Source organism: Nelusetta ayraudi, unplaced genomic scaffold, assembly GCF_046127955.1.
Source record: "Nelusetta ayraudi isolate G7.1 ecotype Tasmania unplaced genomic scaffold, CSIRO-AGI_Nayr_v1 ptg000058l, whole genome shotgun sequence".
NCBI classification, from domain to species: domain Eukaryota; kingdom Metazoa; phylum Chordata; class Actinopteri; order Tetraodontiformes; family Monacanthidae; genus Nelusetta; species Nelusetta ayraudi.
In genome coordinates this window covers 437,767-456,314 of record NW_027466108.1, presented here as the reverse complement: position 1 = coordinate 456,314, position 18,548 = coordinate 437,767, and the positions used below count along the sequence as shown (strand labels likewise).

Genomic DNA, 18,548 nt, shown 5'->3' with positions numbered 1-18,548 from the left:
ATAATAATAATAATAATAAAAATTTTGTCTCCACTTCTTTTGACAAGTCCACATGACACGCACTACTTCCCACTTTAAATTTCCATTATCTTACCTCACAGTCACATTCAATAAGCACTCACACGCACATAGTTTCTTAGTTTTCATTACTTTTTATTGATCTGTGTAAACTCTTTGCAAAATCTTTACATGCAAAGTTATTTGCAAACATACATATTTCCCAGTGCATGCATTACCTATGTACAAATACAGAGATTTACCCAGAGACATTCCACTGGACTGGCAGAATCGAGTAGAAGACAGCTAAGGAAGGGGTTCAGCTCAGGGAAGAAGGGGGCTCAGGGAGAAGCCAGCTTGAAAGAAATTCCTACTGGTTATATTTCATCTTGATTATAGTCTAGTGCAGCTGAAGTAGCTAACCAGAAGGCCATATGTGATGCTACTTGTGGTAGTTCAAAACAATTCCACAGGGTGGGGCGGAGAGTTTTGCAGATAAAACGTGATGAAGAGATGCGAGTGCGTATGTACAGAAAGAGGTGAGTTTCGCACATGTGCTACTGACAGAAAGGGGGCTGTGCGCCCAGTTGATAATCAGTCTGCCCTTTTTGATGTTATTCTGACAACATCATAGTTACCATAATCATGCAGAATATGGCCTCCTTTTTTTAAATAAAGTTTAAACAGCAATGTCATGGGAGAGGAGCAGTCAACATAAATAGAATCACAATAGCAATAATTTATTACAAAGTATATATGTTTATATATCTTGAACCACAAGACATCTCATGCATAGGATCTTTTGTTTTCATGTCTGACGCTGGAATACCTTGCAAACAGCCATATAAATTGAGGTCATTCCACTTGGTAAGGTGTGCTTTCCTTAGGTATGCTGTGATGCGTGAGCAGGCACACACTAAAGCCTCGAGTGATTGGGGTGTGGCAGAGGGTGAGGAGTCCTGCTTTGTGCAAAAGGTGCGTTTTGAGTGAAAGTGGGCTACAACTGCCCGAGGCACACCAGATTCACAAGCACAGTGCATGCAGGTAAAGCTGCACATACTTATGACATAAACCGTTCCGTCTTCTCCCCGCTTGTTGTTCAGCCAAAATTCAAATGAAGTCATAATTAGCTCATCACCAAGCTAGAAAAAAGTCAACTCAGCAAATCAGCTTTACCTAAAATACTGAGGGAACTGGGTGTCATGCTACTTTTTCTGTGACGCAGGTCTCAAGGACTTGTCAATCACAAACTGGATATCTTAAAATGGGGTATACATATTTGGTTCAATTAAAAGTCATGTTAGGATTCATGCTAAACCTGTTGGGTGTTTTAGGTTCAAAGTTCTTTAGGTAACCTGGAGTACACTACAAGACTGGAAATGTTTTGTGGCCTCGAAATCTCAATCTAGCATAATCGGAGCATGAGTCAATGATGACTTCATTTACATGTCTGGTTGAACCGTTCCCATAAGGTGAGCAGACCGATTCTGACAAGAGTGAAACCTTTTTAGAGACCTGCCCGTGTGCATTCAATGTAAACACTACAGTAGAAAAGCTCTGAGGTGTCAGAGTGAAGAAGAGGTAGCAGGAGGTTAAAACATTTTTTTCCTGCCAAATGTGTTGATCAATTGTGAAAGTAAAGAATGTTCCTCTATTATTTTTTTCTCCCCAAAAGGGAACAAAAGCAACAGCTTTAATAAACATACATGAAAACTACCAACTAATGTTTAACGAGGTGTGCTATCATTTCAAATCACAACTTAACAGCAATCGAGGATTAGCTAGCTCATGTTCCTCTTAGACATGAAACATCTGCACGTCAGACGCCTATCCTAACCTGAGCAATGTATCGGTATGTAAACATTTCTTCATGTTAATATACAACATGTGTCGGACAGGTGCGGCAAAGTCTTCTCCTAGATAGATAGTGAAACAGGAAATGCAATGGCAATTCTCGGGGATGATGGGCATGAGGATGCTTTTGACCTCAGGAGCCATATCATATTGCTTCTTTGACCTGTGCCAGTGCAAGTTTTCAACATATTGTTGTTTGCTTATTTTGTGTGTTTGCTTGTTTTTTTTAATCACAGAATGCAACAAATTCAGTGTTGTACATATAGTTACTGAAAGGCAAGATGGTCGTTGGTGTTTTGTCTACGTTAACAACTATTATTCATTTGGACTTTGATTTGTCCCAAATGCAAAATGAGATTCCGCACAGGCAGGGAAATTGTTTATAAGTGAGGAAGGAGCCGCTATATCGAGGAAGTGTTGAGAGATGGTCAGTTTGACAAAAGAACGGATCAAAGGATTAAAGTAAGACAAAGGTGCATCGGGAGATGAATGCAAAGAAAGTTCAAGAAGAGAGTGGGAGTTAGCGGGAAGCTCATGCTGTGTGTGGGGCCAAGGGCGAGAGGTTAATCGCTAGCATCGTGATTCTCATTGTACAGGGTGTGCCAACGCTCAATCTTCTTGTCCTTATTCTTCAAGCACTCGTACCAGTGCTTGAGCCGCTCCCCTTTGGCGGTGATACCGAGCTGACAGCCACCTGTCAGAGAGGCAGGTGGTGAGTGGGAGAAAAGCTTTGGCATTGAACTCACAAAGTAAGTACTTGGCAAACATTTACCGATGTAGTCGTTGGACTTGCCGATGTCATAATCCCACACGGAGATATCTAAAGTCTTCTTGGCCAATTCACTGTGTTTGATGTCGAGGCTGAATTCCTGCAGGGTAATTCAGAACATTCATTCATTACACACACAGTTAACAGTTGCTTAGATACAAGTCTTCTGACACTCAGCCACTCAGTCATGTGTCCACTCATCCTTCCTGAATTCGCCCACAAACCTCATTAAACTCTGGATTGAGTGTCCTCTTCTTGATCTGTGTTTTGCACTTGCCCTTCTTCCCCATGTCGGGCTTCAGGCATCTAAGAATTGCATAAAAGTTTAGTTACGCCACAAGTGATGCATGGGTGAGCTTCAAGTTGTTCTACCTACATTTTGACATAGGGGTCTGAGTAGCCGTTGGCGTCCATGGCGGCCAGGTGAACACAGCGCACCACTCCCACAACGAGGCGGTTGGTCTGGGAGCTGTACATGAGGGACATCAGGATCCGACCGCGCTCCTCCACCTCTCCGCCGTCTTTCCCCGGCTAGGAAAAGATTCAACACGATAGAAATGGTTCACTGGGAATGTTTGAAAAGAGGATCGGTCACGGGTCGACAGACGTGAGAAGTAGAGGCCTTGCCTCATCCTCATAGAGAGCGATGCCTCTGGCTCCGCCGGCAGTTGCGGTTCTCTTTGTCTGTGGAGGGAGGCGCGGCAAGATTACAGCAGGTCAATAACAGATTTAGACAAGGATAACAAAATGCTGCTCGGCTGTAATTGAGTTTTCTACGCACAGGGACAACTCTCTCGAGGCACACGTTGAAGTTTTTCTTCTGGTTCATCTTCAGTTTCTTCAGGGCCACTCGGGTTTCGCCAATAAACTCATTATGCCCAAACTTGTCTTCATCGCAGACTGACAGCCTGCGAGAGTCAGAGGAGAATTTCAATCACGCGGACCCATTAAGCCGTGGCATGGGGGGTGTGCGTTTGCGTTGCACGCTATGCACCTGAGGGTCTTGCGCTGCATGTCCTCATCTGTCAGACCGTGGTAGGTGAGATTCTCGTTCCACACGGGGTTGCGGGTGTTTCTCAGGGTCTTTGTGCGCAGCTTGGTCGCCTGTCAGGCGCAGGGAGACAAGAAACTCTCAGCACACAAGATATGTTTCGTATCATTTGGTCATTAAAATCCACCTTGCACCACTTCCCATCAAAGCCTCCGACTGATTTGGCAATGTAATCCCAGCGCGCAAATGAGAGCAACGTATCTGGAATCGATAAATACTAGTTCGAGATTTTCCCATGCGTTCGTTTTCGGCACGTTTCAATCTCAGACCACAAGGTGTCAGTCTTGAGCCAAAGGAAAAGGCCTGACAATAAGCCATCTATAATCACCGCCCTTATTCTGCTTAGGAGGACTTAAAGCGATGAATCTTTCAAAAGATGTAGGAGCTTAATGTAGGAGTGCTGCATCTTTTACCTTACTGGCCCCAGGCAGCAGATGAAGCTTCACATAGGGATCGGCAAGTCCGTTGGAGTCCATGGGCTTTAGTCCCTGGGATAGAGACACATCATGTCGTCCATCAGATCGTCATGCACAGCAGAGACAGAGAGCTCAGGGCAGGGGTGCAGTACAGGATCATATTAGCAAAAAGCACCTATTTGGAACCCCATGAACCTTACCTTTGCTTTAAGGATGCTACAGTGGAGGCTGTTGCTTTCTTGGTCATAGTGCAGACCGAATTCCAAAGAGCCCAGCGTGGCTGAAAGAGACCCACACCAGTCATCACAAGAGATGCACTAATATTTTTTAAATATAAGTAACCAAACTTGTGGACAACGATGAGAATTATACACCGCGCGGGCTAACAATGAACAAAAACACATTCTACGATTTCTTTTTCTTCCTTTCCATCCTTTCCTTGTGGGTAAACAGTAACAGGCTTTTCATACTGTTTTGCATGTGATTTAAAACAAGACATTCAGAAAAATGTGTTGACTTTCGTTTTACAAATCAATGCAATAATTTATTTTCAGTATTTTTTTACAACCACATTTAATGGCATCTAAGCCAGGGGGCAAGTGATGCTGCAAATGTGACAAATTTGAACGATTTAAAATAGCTGTAAGATGTACTGCATTCACCATAACTTTAAACTAACATACATTAATTCCCGGAAACATAAAACTCATGGGACTGGAACCAGTTAGTGGCACACTAATGCTGCTCTTTGCCTAACTTCAAACCTCCGCAGAGAACTGACACGTGCAACTCAGTGCTCTTTCTACATTTTTCTCTTCCATCACGGGGGACTGGAGACAAGCCCAAAGAGAATCTATATCCTGTTAGTTCTGGAACATCTGCAATTATTTTCACAGCTCCAAATTCCCGGACCTCAATAAAATAAATTAACAAGCGATCCCCCCGAGAGAGAAAAAAGGCCGTTTGACACTGCAGGCATAGAACACAGACGACATGGCACAATTCTTGATATAAAAATAGCATATATAAAAAACAAAATGTAGATTACACAGCCAACACGTGTATCACTATTGATTTACTGACTCCTGTCCTGATTCACATCCTCTTCCGCTTTGGGCTCCTTCCTATTGATTACCATGCCGACATGACAAATGGTACATGTCATTTGTCATTTTCAACCCAGCTCGTGACACACAGCCAGGATGATACGTTCTATTTGCTGGGGCTATTGTGCAGAATATAGATATCAATTATTACCAGCAGACTGGAAGGCTGAAAATGAGCATCAGAACAGTTATGACTCAGAATCTTTAGGGCAGCACAGATGCTTATCAAATGATGGTAATTAATAAATGACCAGCGCCGTGTGCTTCAAGGATAAAATTCTTTGTTTAATCACACACACACACACACACACACACACACACACACACACACACACACACACACAAACTGGTACAATTCACTTGAACTGTGTGAAAAGAAATCACTTCTGGCAATCAGTGCATGAAACCTAACATGACCAGCTAACCCGAGTAGAGCGCAGATGGTTTACTTACTAGCCTCATCAGAGTCATAGTCATTGGCCTCCTCCTCCTCTTCGGCCGGAGGGGGCTGCTGCCGGGCCGGCGGAGCGCTGTAGGCAGCGGGCTGCCTGGAGGGCACCCTCTGCTCTGGAGCAGCAGCACCAGAAGAGTAGAGCCCCCCGTCTCCAGTCACAGAACCTGCAGTCACCATTCAGGGATTCCAGGGTTGCACAAAATTACATCAGAGATGCTCCAGTATTTGGTTTAAATTGGAACTGTGGCACCTCTTACCCTGCTGGACCAGGGTGCCTGAGGCAGCAGCTGGTGGTCTGGAGCTTTGGACAGGGACCATCTTCTTCATCACCACTGGGCCTCCCTGCCCCGCCTCCTCGGGTCCAGCGCCACCGGTGGCCATCCGTGGAAGCGATGGCTTGGGGGCCACAGGTGGATAACCGGAGCGGCTCTGTGGCCCTGGTCATAAATATCAGCATGGATAACAGTATGCTAAACACACAGTCTATACATAAGGGAGGCGTGCATAATCACACTACTTCAGGCTCCAGGTGCAGTCGAGCCTGTAATACAGCTAAGTCTCTACGGATACTTTTGATGTTACAGCTTTTCTGTTGCAAAGGCATTGACCTACATACACAACAACAAGATGTGGCAGCGGGCTACTGTACACACAGAGGGTATATGAGTTGCCTGAGACACAGCTCTTTTTTCTACAGGGACATAAAACTGCTCAGGTAACCGAGCTGATAAAAGTACAACATGAAACTACAGTTCATGTCCCAGCATCGCCTGACGTCTCAACCCTACATGAACTTTAGATGGTTTAGCTGAGTTGATCATGCTTGTCCTCCTCAACCACATTTGGAAAGGAGATTTTTAAGTTTTTAAAAAAAGAATAACGAGAGGTGAGCTTGCAGAGGGACTTAAGCATGGTTGTTGATCTAATGTGACATTGGCCTAATTAAATTCAAATGAATTCTACAGTGTATTACACTCCCTGGTGTCAGTTTTCATTTGGTCACAAATTCCGTCTGAGTTTGAATCAAAAACTTTGAAGGTTTTTGTTTCTGCAGTGATAGCATATCACAACGATATCCTGGTACCTTACGATGTCAGCATCAGCTATTTGATCTGCAATATCTGAGTGGGTGGCAACCTCAAAATAGTTAACCAACCAGCTGCTGGAAAGAATCTACCATCTGTGATTTTTGAAACTCCCACACAGAACTGTGAGTCATGATTCCAGTCATGGCTTTATCAGCACTCACTTTGTCATTTGTCATCGCAGCTGGACCCTCGAAAGACACAAAACAGACCCTAACTCTGGACAAGACTAGAGCAACGGCCACCCAGCTTTCATTACCAGAAGGACATAATAGCTGAAATATTATGACTTGTAACCAGCTTTGTCAACCAGTGTGATGCTAGATTGCATTACAATGCCAAATGTCCAGCATTTAGCATATTTGTTTAGTGAGGTTAGTAATAGATGCAACATAATATACATGATTTTGTTTTGTGTCCATAACCATTTGGTAATATATATTGTTTTGTTCTGCTGCACTAGAATAGACATTTTTCTTCCATAGAGTCTGTGATGTTGCACTACAAGATTAGCAGGCAACACAAACTATGAAAAGGCCGTCGTATGTAATTTGGTTGATATCCATAACTGCTGCACTAGCAGGGGGGGGTGCATTAACGCCAGTTCTGTTCCAGTAAATCTGGGGGTGCATTCATAATATTAAAAAAATAAATATTGAGATAAAAGTCAGGCTGATGGATTACAAGCTTAAAAAGTCTCCCAGTGTTACAGAAACCTTAAGCTTGCATAACGGGAGCAAAGTGTGGATGTGTGTACCTGCCGCTGGAGGCTGGGCTGCTTCCTCCCTGGGCTCAGAGGCTGCTGCCTGCTGGGCCTTGGCTGCAGCATCCTTGGAAACCTTCTCTTTTACTTTCGATAAAGGCATTGGCGATGGCAGGAAATGCTTAGGAAATCCCTTAAAGAACCAGGCGCCAGACCTCTTCCACACCTGAGGACGCAATGGACATTTCAATGCACAGACATATGCACTGTGACTAATTCCTGTATTTTTTACAGGCTTTAAACACTCACCTCTCGCTGCTCTCTACAGATCTTGCATAGCCACACGGCACGTGGCTGACTGCTACACTGCGTCCCACACTTGGTGCACATGTTCTGCACAACAGGAAGAGCACGGAAGCCCGTGACCTTTTGGCTCATGGAATTTTTTTCTACCCTTTTTTCAAAACTTCAGCAGACAAATGCGTCCAGCTCACCTTTTTGCAGTCCTCGCACACAATGGATTTAACCCCGGGCGACCCCAGCTGCTCGCCACACAGCAGACAGCGAGACATCCCGTCCCCGCACACGGTCTTCTTTATGTCATCCAGGCGATTTATCAAGCGCCTGCAGCAATACGGGGGGCGAGACACCACTTTAAATGCCACTGCTAATCATCCCGCCGCCACATCTGTCAGGTGATGTTAAAGAAAACCTCTGCAGATTTCATAAATCTCTCACCCGATCCTCTCCTGCTCCATAGCCTCCATTTTCTCAGCCCGGGCAATCACGCTGTTTATTATCTCTTTCTCTTCATCTGTCAGGTCTGGACCAGGACCAGGGCCTTGCTGCATGGTCCAGGTACCCCTGTCGGCCAAACAATAGTGGTTACACTGTTCATATGATCACAGTCATCAACACATGCTTTGTTTGTGTAAAATAAATTAAAAAGCCACTTCAATAACGTCCAACCATTGCTTCCCGCTATCTGGTTATTTTCAGAGCAGCCATGCGCGATGCACATACAATAGAGGGTTATCTACTTACTGCTCTTTATCGCTGTGTGACAAATCCCACATCAGAGGGCAGCAATGGAAACAAGAGAGGCAGAGCAGAGGGTTGTTAAGACTCACAGGGAACGGTCCACATCTGATAAGGTTCTGCCAGCCAGGCTCACCTCGAATGCATGCTCCTTTGCCTGTCGTTGGACGCCCAACGATCCGAGCTGTTGCTCATCACTGTGTCTGTCATACCGCACTGTCACAGTCTGCCGCTGGAGAAAGACAAAGGCGGAGAGGCGCACAGCTGAAATATGTCAAAAGACGACAACGGCTGTTGTCCTCAAAAAACAGAGTGCTTACTCTGTGCTTTTAAGTACAGGAAAGAGAATTTGTGTATGCAATAAATGTGGTACATATACTGCTCATTTGTCTATTTGTCTATTACTGACGGATGGCGTATCTGAGAAATGGTTTTGTTTACTCTTTTTAAGTAATCAAGATGCTAAATCAACATGCGGAGTTGGTTAATAGTCAATACATCGGCAGGAGCAAGGTAAGTTTCTCCAAATAAAAGCGTGTTGTTGGAATGAAAATAATGAGAATATTTTTCAGTGTCTGCATGATTGAGTCATCTCTGGAGTCTGCAAAAATCCTCCATGGCACTGTATGAAGTATTTCTGTGTTTGCTATGAGTCAGAGAACCATCCTGCTATTGTAACATATGTCAATCAATTTCTTTCCAAGACACACCACCCAAATTACACTTATGAATTGAATTGAAACTTTGAATCCTTCTCTAAAATCCAAATGGGTGTTCATTAAGTGTCTGAAACAGAAAATATAAAACAGCCACCGAGCACAAATGCAACCATAAAATGAAATAAATACGCTCAAATTTAAAGCCTGTTCAGTACCATCTGCTTGTTCTTTCCACAAACCTATTCAAACAACATGCGGGCATTGACGGCAAAGACAAAACAAACACGGCGGACACGTAAAGACAACTGCAAACTGTGAGCCGTCGGTTTGAACAGAGGCAGCGTGTTCAAACCGACACCGCAAAGGTAGCGACTGATAATGCCAACCCCTCCTGCAAATCAGCGGGCACGCAACGATGTCACAACTGCAGCGGCTCATTAAAAAACCTGCGCGTGCATCCAGAGGTGCGGTGAAGTCAGCAGCTGCGACTGCAGCTCTCCTACAAACATCTTGTGACTTGACGGATATCAAAGAAACAGATGGATGCATGCACAGCTGCAGCTGCAGCTCAATTATACCACTGTACACTGAGGAAGAGGAGGAGGTGGTTTGTTTGCGTTGACAAGGATGACTAAAGGTCTTTAACCCCCTGGGCCCTCTCAACCCCACCCTCTACACACCCACAACCACCCTCTGTGCTGATTGTCCACGGCATGACAGCCGAAGATGAAGCTTTTGTTCAAGTATTGACTATGGCACTCCACTCCTCCACCTCCTTCTCAAGGGACCCAGTGGGACGAAGAACGCTGTCAGGGGGTCGTCAAGGGAAGCGGTTGTTGCCAAGGTGTGGTTATATCAGAACTGGCCCTGGTGGTGATACACATGTCTGAGGATGGCTGATTGACAGCAGGCATACTTTTTACATAGAGGAAAAATGACATGCACGCAGTTGTGGCGTCAGCTCTGATGATACGCGGTGCACTTTGCAAAGTCCTTTAATCTCGGTGTCACCGCTGCCACGATACGCAGCTCAACCGCCAGAGCGAGCGCCTACGGGCACGTCTGCTCATCTGTGCGAGCGCGCGTCTGCGCGACCGACTGAGGGCTGCCACCCGTCTAAGCCAGACAATGCATAAAGCAACAGCAACCACTTGCCGGAGGAGAGGGAGTGTTTGTCCTGAGGGGAATTACGAGGGGCCTCGGAGGAGCAGCAGGAGGAAACGAGAACCTCCCCACCACGCTCCAACGTCAAGAATCGCGACGGCGTGAGGCTGAGAAGGCGTGCAGCTGCCGCGTCGGAGAGGAAAGCGTGACGCTGGAGCTCAAAAAGGAAATCAATAGCATTGTGTTGTGCTGCTCGCAGTATTTAAATCTCAGCTAAAGGTAGTGGTGTGCTGTGCTGCCTACCTCACTCAGCCGCTCGCATTGTGCTGCTGCGTAAAAATCACACACCACCACCGTGCCTCCTGAGCTCTAATCTGTTGCAGCACTGCCGGAAGGATTCGTGGAGTAACAAGCAAATTTTCGCGGCGCTTTAATATGAACTCCGGGTGCCGGCTTTTCCATCTGAGGCTGCTCCCGGCCAACAGTGGCGACTCATTCCTCAAGGAGCGCTCGTCTTTGTCCGTTTTTTCAGCATCGGTCTGATGCGTCGCTGTCACTGTGCAATACAGAAACACTGCAACACGCATTGAAGCTTTCTTTCTATGAGGACCTTCTGATTGAGAGAATTGTCCAGTAGATGGACGGATAGAGTTGTGGTGAGTGGACATTCATATGGCTGGCTGGGGTGTATTCTGGGTGTATTCACTGACTCAGGCAAGTCAGAGCTCTGTGGCGCTGGGGATGGATGGCACCGCATAACTGAGAGGGCTGCCGGCGAACAAATTAGCATTCAGCAGCAGGAAGGCCAAAGGAATGTATGCAGACTTTCCTCTGAGAAAGCTGTCAGGACAGGCTGCTGCACACACAATGAGAAGCTCACCGCTCAGTTTTTAAGGATGCTATCAAGCAAACTGTTACACTGACCTCTTTGGTTATGACATCACCACGGTAGGGCCCTCAGAATGCCATCTGTTGAGGTTGTAAATTCAACTCTTGTGCGTTATCTGTGACTTGGTGCAACAAGCATTTTTGTTTTTCCCCCATACAAAATCACTCAGTCAGGTGGTGGATTTTTTTCGATATTGCACCCCTACCATCCCATCCCAGAATTTCATGGTCTCAAGAGAGTCTCGATGACGTTGCATTTAAAAGTGGCACTCTGCAAAGTGGTGCCACGAGCTGCGCTGGGCAACCACACAATGGCGTTAGCAGACACACCGGGGTAGGAATAGTAACAGATCATGTGTGAGATGGAGGCAGCGGGAGGGATCACAGAAAACAGCACCGCCTGGATCTTGTCATCTCTCTGATATCAGCAAGTCACCCACCTGGCAGGAATTCTCCTGTGCAGACATTATTATGGGGGTAAAAAGACGATAGCACCCCACGGAGCCACCACAATCTGCATCTGCACATACATGGGATGCACTCCCATAATACACCCTGCATGTTTCCCAACCATTTATAGAATCAGAGCCATGCATTCTCCTTGGATACGTGAAACAAATGCTTACTATGAGCCACGACTTTTAAGTCTTGTCAAGAACTTTAGTGCAGTTATACGTTATTCTATGGCTTTGAACAGCAGGTGTATGACTCATTACTGCAGATTATACGACTGGGCAAGAGCACCTTGCAATGCTGACAGACTGACAATCTTTTTCAAGGTGCTACTGCCAGTTTCAAGTATTTGTTTTCAGTGCAGTCAGTGCTGAAAACTGGTGAGTTTAGGAAAGCAGAAAGAGTGGCAATAAACAAGCAGGGTTTTGATAGATCGATGTGGCATAGGCCATAATGGATGCAGCGTTTGAGAGCTTGAAGGGATCATATAGCAGATGTACAATTAGAGAAGTTTTGGCTGCGGTTCCATTTAATTATCTAATTGACACTTTGGTCTTACACATGCTGTTTTTGTTCGCACCTCAGGAGGACCCCGAGAGGAAATTGTTAGACATAAAAGGATCCTTCAGAAAAGGGTCCAGTGCTGATTGCCCATCTTTAGATTCCATTTTGTGAATCTAGTTGCTATGATAACAGCAGTGGCAAGCACACAGTGTATTTTAGGGCAACAATTCCCTAGCTAACTTCCAAGAAGGACAATTTCTAAAATGGGTTAATGTGAGGATTGAAGATCAATGCTAAGTCCCACGATTGGCTTCACTTTAATTTATCCTTCATCAGGCCCCCATTTGCATGTAAATGCCTTAGGGTAATACTTACTAATGTGTAATGAAGTTGGCCTGAAACCTACATTATCACTGGGATTTGATCATACGACATCGCCACTGGCCGGAGCAGAGCCCCCGAGGACTCAGATCAACGCTACCAAAACATGCTGATGTGACTGCAAGATTTCATCTTCAAGTCAATGCAGCATTTCAACCTATGATTTATTACCTGTAATGAAAAAGCTATACAGGTTCGCACAAATTGCTGTGACAGTAATGTTTTCCCCCCGTAGTGTGTTCAGCTTTCTCCATTGTAAGGCCTAATAGCCTTGGGAACACATACATAATATGTGCTACGTGCAAATTGCCTGTTTTTAACGTGGTCATTACGAGCCACATACCCTCTTGAGCATTTATAATTCATGATGCTTGGTATCCCTCAAAACCATGCAATACTAGGGGAACACCATCCATCTCAAAACATACACGGCAAATACTGCTCTTGGTGTTTACGTTCTCATTTTACTGTTGACAAGGAAAACGGTGGACTTCAAAAAATGAGTATGCAGATCTTGAGCCAAAATCATAAAACTGCGAGAGAAAACAAACATGGTATTTCCCTTTTTTTTTTCCTGTTCTACCATCTGGCCTGGACGTAACTCAGATTGTAATATGTATTATGAAACAGAGTACAGCCTGAACTCCTCAAACGGGAGAATATTGGCCCGCACCACTGTTTCGACTTAACTCCCATGGTGATCTCTAACATCATGCCAGGATGAAAAAGATGGGGGAAAAACTCTTGCTGTTTCCTTTATAGACCTCCTCTTCATTCACAGATACAAATAAAGATTACCTGAGGGCTATACAGATGAAAAAAAATCTAAAGTTTTACATATTTAGAATATGAGCCTTGCAGTCCATTACATTTTAGAGATAAAATCGGTTTAGGTATAGGTTAAAAAAAAAAAAGAATGATCGTAATTTTGGTTGACTCACAGTACTAATGTATTCATGCATTACTTTATTATATGTGAGTCAAGTTTCTATGCAGATGGAATGGGGGTACTACACAGTTTAAAAAGCCACAAACTCACAAAGCATAAGACTCCAGTATGATTCCAGTATGTAAGAACACATTCAACGCTTTCACAGGGATATTGTTCAGCTTTTTCGGCAAATACAAAATTCAAATAATCACCCAATCTTAATGGATAACATGTCACTTTTCTTCTTCAAAACACAGGTCATTCTGTCCACAAGGTACTCAGCTGGTGGTGAGTGAAGGTAACCTACTGGGCAAGTAGACTGAGCAGCAAGGAAGCAAAGGAAGAACCGAAATAATAAAAGTTTGCAAACCACTCCCAGTCGCATGGCAGCCGACCCCTGTAAAGGGACTGAGAGATGCCAATATAGCAGCACAATATGGCAAGACTGTAAAGCACTGCGCAAAGAAGCTGTTCACTGCAGAAAGAAAACATCACTCAGCATTTTTTAATTATTTACAACTCCTTCCCCCAGTTCACTCCACTCTGCATGAGTCCCTCTGTAAGGTACAGGTCTATCTTTTGTAATGTCAGGGATTACATTAGGACTGGTTTTTGGGAGACAAATATCACAGGTCAGATAAATTAGTGAACTCTATTTTGGGAAAACAGCGAGCATGTTTTTCTCTTGGCTCTGTTGCATCGACAGACCAGCGATGTTTTTCAGTCAGACAAGGACGTCGACAGGGACCATCTGTGGAGCCATCTGTGAGGGCCCTTCACCTCTTAAATGTGAGAGTGTCCAACCAATTCAAATGCACACCCCTACATCCTCTTGGCAGACTTGGCTCCAGATCCCGCATCGCTGGAGAGCAAACAGGAAAGAGCATCCAGTGACCAACAAGCTATCGTGCTGTTATACCCTATCGCTGTTGGCCCAAAACTTTGCTGTAACAGCGAACAGGCTTCATTCTTAAAAGTCTGCGTACCAAATTAGCATTGTAGGAGATGTTTGATAAGAATGACTTTCACATTTAGCTGAAATATGTCTGCTGACACAGACTGTCCCAGACATTTTGATGTAATCCGAAATCGTCTTTCATCCAGGCCTTATTTTAGAATGATGGAGCTGAGTGGCTGCCGTACAAGGAGCACTCAATTAATTGCACTCCTGCAACGGCCTACAATGACTCTTAAATTTATTCTGCTGATGGTGATTCATCCATGTATGCCCCCTCAGTAAGAGGTGGGACTTTGAGAACTAGCTGCTGATGTAGAGGCCAGTGATGCCTCTTCAATTTCCTCCCGTCTTATCTCGAGAAAATAAGTCTAACTAGACATGGGTATTAAATCAGAGGAGTAAAGGTTTGTTCTAAGGATACTGTGCACTTGTTCCTTGCCAAACAGCAGAGACTTTGAGCCGGTGTGCAGTTGAGATAAACAACAAGATTGTCAACATATAAAAGAAATAAGCCTGGTCTCCAATCAATCCCTCTGTGAGGTGGCCAAGATTCAAGATTCAACACTAATCAGTCTGGAGAATCTAGCCCAGTTTATCTGAATAGGTCACTCCTCCCTCTGATCCCAATAGAGAAGCTGCAGGTAGAGATAGCATTTACAATCCCCCTGGTGTTTATGTGGATATCAGTTGGCAGAGAAGCACCCATTCTGGTTTGGAAAGCACTGCGACAGTAAGAACGGGCTTTGGCCCAATTTCTGAGATGAAAACCCCATTTGGGAATCTCGGCTATCTGTCCTGACATGCAAAGTGGTTTTTATGAAGACATTATTCCTAGCTTCTGTCTCATTACTTTTGCTATAGCTATACCACTATATGGCCAGCTGTGAGTTTTACCAGTTAATCTTCAGCAACTGAGATCATTCGTCGACAGAGATGTTGCTCACAGCAAGCCAAAGGTTCATTCACAGCCATTTTTGGCCATTTTACCTTCCTTCTCTCTCAGGAAACTTTGTTTAAATGGCATTTTAATTATATCTGTCTTTTCCAATATGCCACAGTATTTAGGCAGATCTAATGAGTATAGGAGCTGCAGCTGCATTGATTCTCGTTCACTGCTCTGCTGAGAATTTGAAAAGCCACTCCCTTCTAAAGCTCGGCCACAGCTGAACGATGTCTCTATCATATGACAGATTAAAAAATGGGCCTTTAATCAAAGAGTAAGGTATTATTGGGGTTCTACACTTGGTATGTAGACTGTGAAGCATTCAGAAGAGACATGGAGTCTTGCACCTTTACCAACTGTGACCATGGTAACAGCAAGATCAGAAGAATCAGAATGATTAAAAAATGTGTGTGTGTGTGTGTGTGTGTGTGTGTGTGTGTGTGTGTGTGTGTGTGTGTGTGTGTGTGTGTGTGTGTCTGTGTGTGTGTGTGTGTCTGCGCACACACGGTAGAATGTACCAGTTTAGATTTCAAAGGCCATTAAGAATAGATCATTTTGGAATTAGGGGTGTCACAGGAAAATATCTCATCTGTAATAATAGCTGCAATTTGCACCTTAGACTTGACTGTCTTAGTTCAAAGAAGTGGGGGGGAAGACAAACTAAGGACGTGGGATTACGGGTACTGTTGCCTCATATGCTTCATCTTTAAATAATGCAGATAGTGTGGAGTGCACTTCCTCCATCTTTTTCCCCCATTTTACCGCAAAGCCTTCTCTCACGTTATATTCTCTTACACATTACAGTTTAAAAAGACACAAATTGCCTTGCTTCCATTTGGCCGAGCTCGGTTGCCTCTTACCGTAGGCCAGCGGGCAGAAATAAAGAGAGGGGTACCAGCACAGGGATGTCGTCCAATCACTGCTGTGGTTGCTCATGTGAGAGGAGGCAGCTGCAGATATCTTTCAGACTGTTCATTCAGTCCTTTCTCCCCTCCCCCATTTAATCTCCATGCTTCAGGTCTGTAGGAGGAGTTGGAGATGGAAGAAGAAGAAGGCGGGTTCCAAGCTTCTTTCCCATTCCCTTTTCCTTTTGCACGAATGCTGAGCAAAGAACTGGTTCGGTCCAGTTAGTCTATCGCAACGAGCAATGCTCAGAGCAACAATGTGTATGAATTAAAAGATGTCACAACAAGTAGGTGACCAAACCACCTGCCCATGTGACACAGCTGGAGTGGAGAGCTGCCCTGCCCACATCAGCTTCTGCGGGAATCATGATGTTTTCTGCCTAGTCTGCAGGCACATCACTCCCTAGCATACACTCCAAAAAATCCTGCAGCAACGCCCAGGGACCGCAATCACACCAATCTCACACAAGAATTACCAGGTCACTTCTTCTATATCACATGTACATCAAAGAACTGACCACAGATTGGTGAATGGAAGCGGCCGGCCACAAAAATTAGATTTTTTTTTTTTTTTTTTTTCTTCAAGCACGCAGAGCTCTACATAGAGTTGTATTCATCAGTCATTCATGCATCCTCAATCAAAACACCAAAGCATGGTGTAGTACAACAGATGCAACAATCCAGAGGATAATCAGCTCTTTGAACATCGCCACATGAATGACAGGACCGTTCTGCTGCAAAGCAAAGGTGTCGGCAAGATATTCTTTGCCTAAAACAAAGGAATCACTCAAATTTACATATTTTCTCCCCACATATGTTAATAACCAGGATGTCCACGCATACTGGGTTGCACAGAACGCATACACAAATGGTACCTCTTTATTAATTAATACACAACGAAAAACGCAGTAGCGTACATACACACATCACATGTTGGTAAAAACGCAACTATTTTCAATCAGATTAACACGTACTGGACATGTGCTCCCCTCATTACCGAGCCTCCGTCGTTTGAATGGGATGCTGCATTCATTCAAGTTGTAAATGAGAAATTACACTGTACTGAGTCCCTGGCCAAATGCAAAGCAGGTTACTGCATAAGGATGAAAAGCCCTCTTCAGAAGAGATCAACCAGCCTACCTGTGATTCCGACCCCGCTCTGCTCTCTCCTCCTCTCTCCTCTTCTCCCAGAGAGCTGTCAGGGAATGATGCAGACTAAATTTCAGCGCGTGATACGTCCTCCGTCTCTTGTCATCGCGCGCATGGTGCCTGCCACTGAAACCAGTGCGTCTATTTTTTTCCCCCCACCCTCCGCGGAGAACTATTCAGTTTCTAAAGACAGAGCATATCCACAATGTGTGGAAACTCGTCTTCTATACTGCGCGGGGGATGGAAAGCCCTTGATACCCTGGGAAGGAAACCCCTGGATCGAATATTCTGAAGTGATAACATTAAGGCAGGACAGTCATCACTTAACGCGCGATTGTCTCAATATCGCATAGTGTCTAAATTTGTGTCGTCATCATTGCGGATTTATGATCAACATACTTTAATGACAAGATCACCATTTACACACATGCAACGCGTTTGTATTACAGCAAACTTTCACATAGGATTCCAATATAAAGATTTAAAATGAAACACGAAAGGGGAACATGATGTTATTTTCCACTTGATTGTTTCAATTTTCCTTTTCTCCTGTTTTCCTTTTCTCTCTGTACCTTGTATGAAACGTCTTTTTCTTTCTATTTGGTGACACGGACACAAAACGATTTATTGAATTGCATGTACAACAATATATAATAATAGCTAGATTATTTTGTGCTATGCATTTAATTGAGAACATTGCGAACCTTTTGGAATTTTTCTAGTTTCATATAGAGAAAGAAGCCGGTTCAATGCGTTTCTGACTGTGGTGACTTTGCGCCATCGTACGGTTTTAGGACGCATTGCATCACACAATAGAGAAACTGCCTTCTGCCTTATTCAAAAATAATTTATTTGCGGCACCAGTGGATTCGGCACAAACAATACAAACTCACAGCCAATAATAAGTGCACTGCATATTAATCAACGCAAAGTACACATTTTTGGGGCCTTTGTCACCGTTAATTTCTTGCATGCCACACCTTCCCACACTAATCTGAACCAAGAAAAACCCCTCTTCGTACTTCCGTGTTTGGGACCCGCAGTCAAGTATGAGGAAGAAACGACCGACTGGGAAAATTTGACAATTTTTTTTCTAAACCATGCTTACTTTTACATACAATAACGTGCATTTAAAAAACTACCAACAAACGTGTTATCCGGAGAAATGCCGCTGCTCTTAAAGCTAGCTTTACTGAAGGC

The 18,548-nt window shown here is 44.4% G+C and overlaps 1 protein-coding gene across 1 annotated transcript; it reads right to left on the bottom strand.

The window, feature by feature from the left end:
- Positions 1-132: 132 nt before the first annotated feature.
- LOC142896981 (rabphilin-3A-like) lies at positions 133-17,362 on the bottom strand. The gene is made up of 18 exons (XM_076038966.1): positions 17,340-17,362; positions 8,610-8,705; positions 8,480-8,491; positions 8,174-8,299; positions 7,930-8,059; positions 7,745-7,828; positions 7,490-7,661; positions 5,905-6,084; positions 5,647-5,811; positions 4,288-4,367; positions 4,085-4,159; positions 3,615-3,724; positions 3,402-3,528; positions 3,248-3,304; positions 2,997-3,151; positions 2,845-2,926; positions 2,624-2,720; positions 133-2,545 (listed from the first exon to the last, which is right to left on the bottom strand). The coding sequence occupies exons 2-18, from the start codon at positions 8,681-8,683 to the stop codon at positions 2,415-2,417; spliced, it is 1,857 nt and encodes a 618-aa protein (XP_075895081.1). The 5' UTR covers positions 8,684-8,705; positions 17,340-17,362; the 3' UTR covers positions 133-2,414.
- Positions 17,363-18,548: the final 1,186 nt, after the last annotated feature.

Excerpts from the sequence above, each read along its gene's own strand:
- LOC142896981 (XM_076038966.1), bottom strand. The coding sequence starts at position 8,683 with ATGACAGACACAGTGATGAGCAACAGCTCGGATCGTTGGGCGTCCAAC. Across the intron at positions 8,060-8,173 it reads ATGGAGCAGGAGAGGATCGG|GCGCTTGATAAATCGCCTGG; the intron begins GTGAGAGATTTA and ends GTATTGCTGCAG. Across the intron at positions 2,546-2,623 it reads CAAGTCCAACGACTACATCG|GTGGCTGTCAGCTCGGTATC; the intron begins GTAAATGTTTGC and ends CCTCTCTGACAG.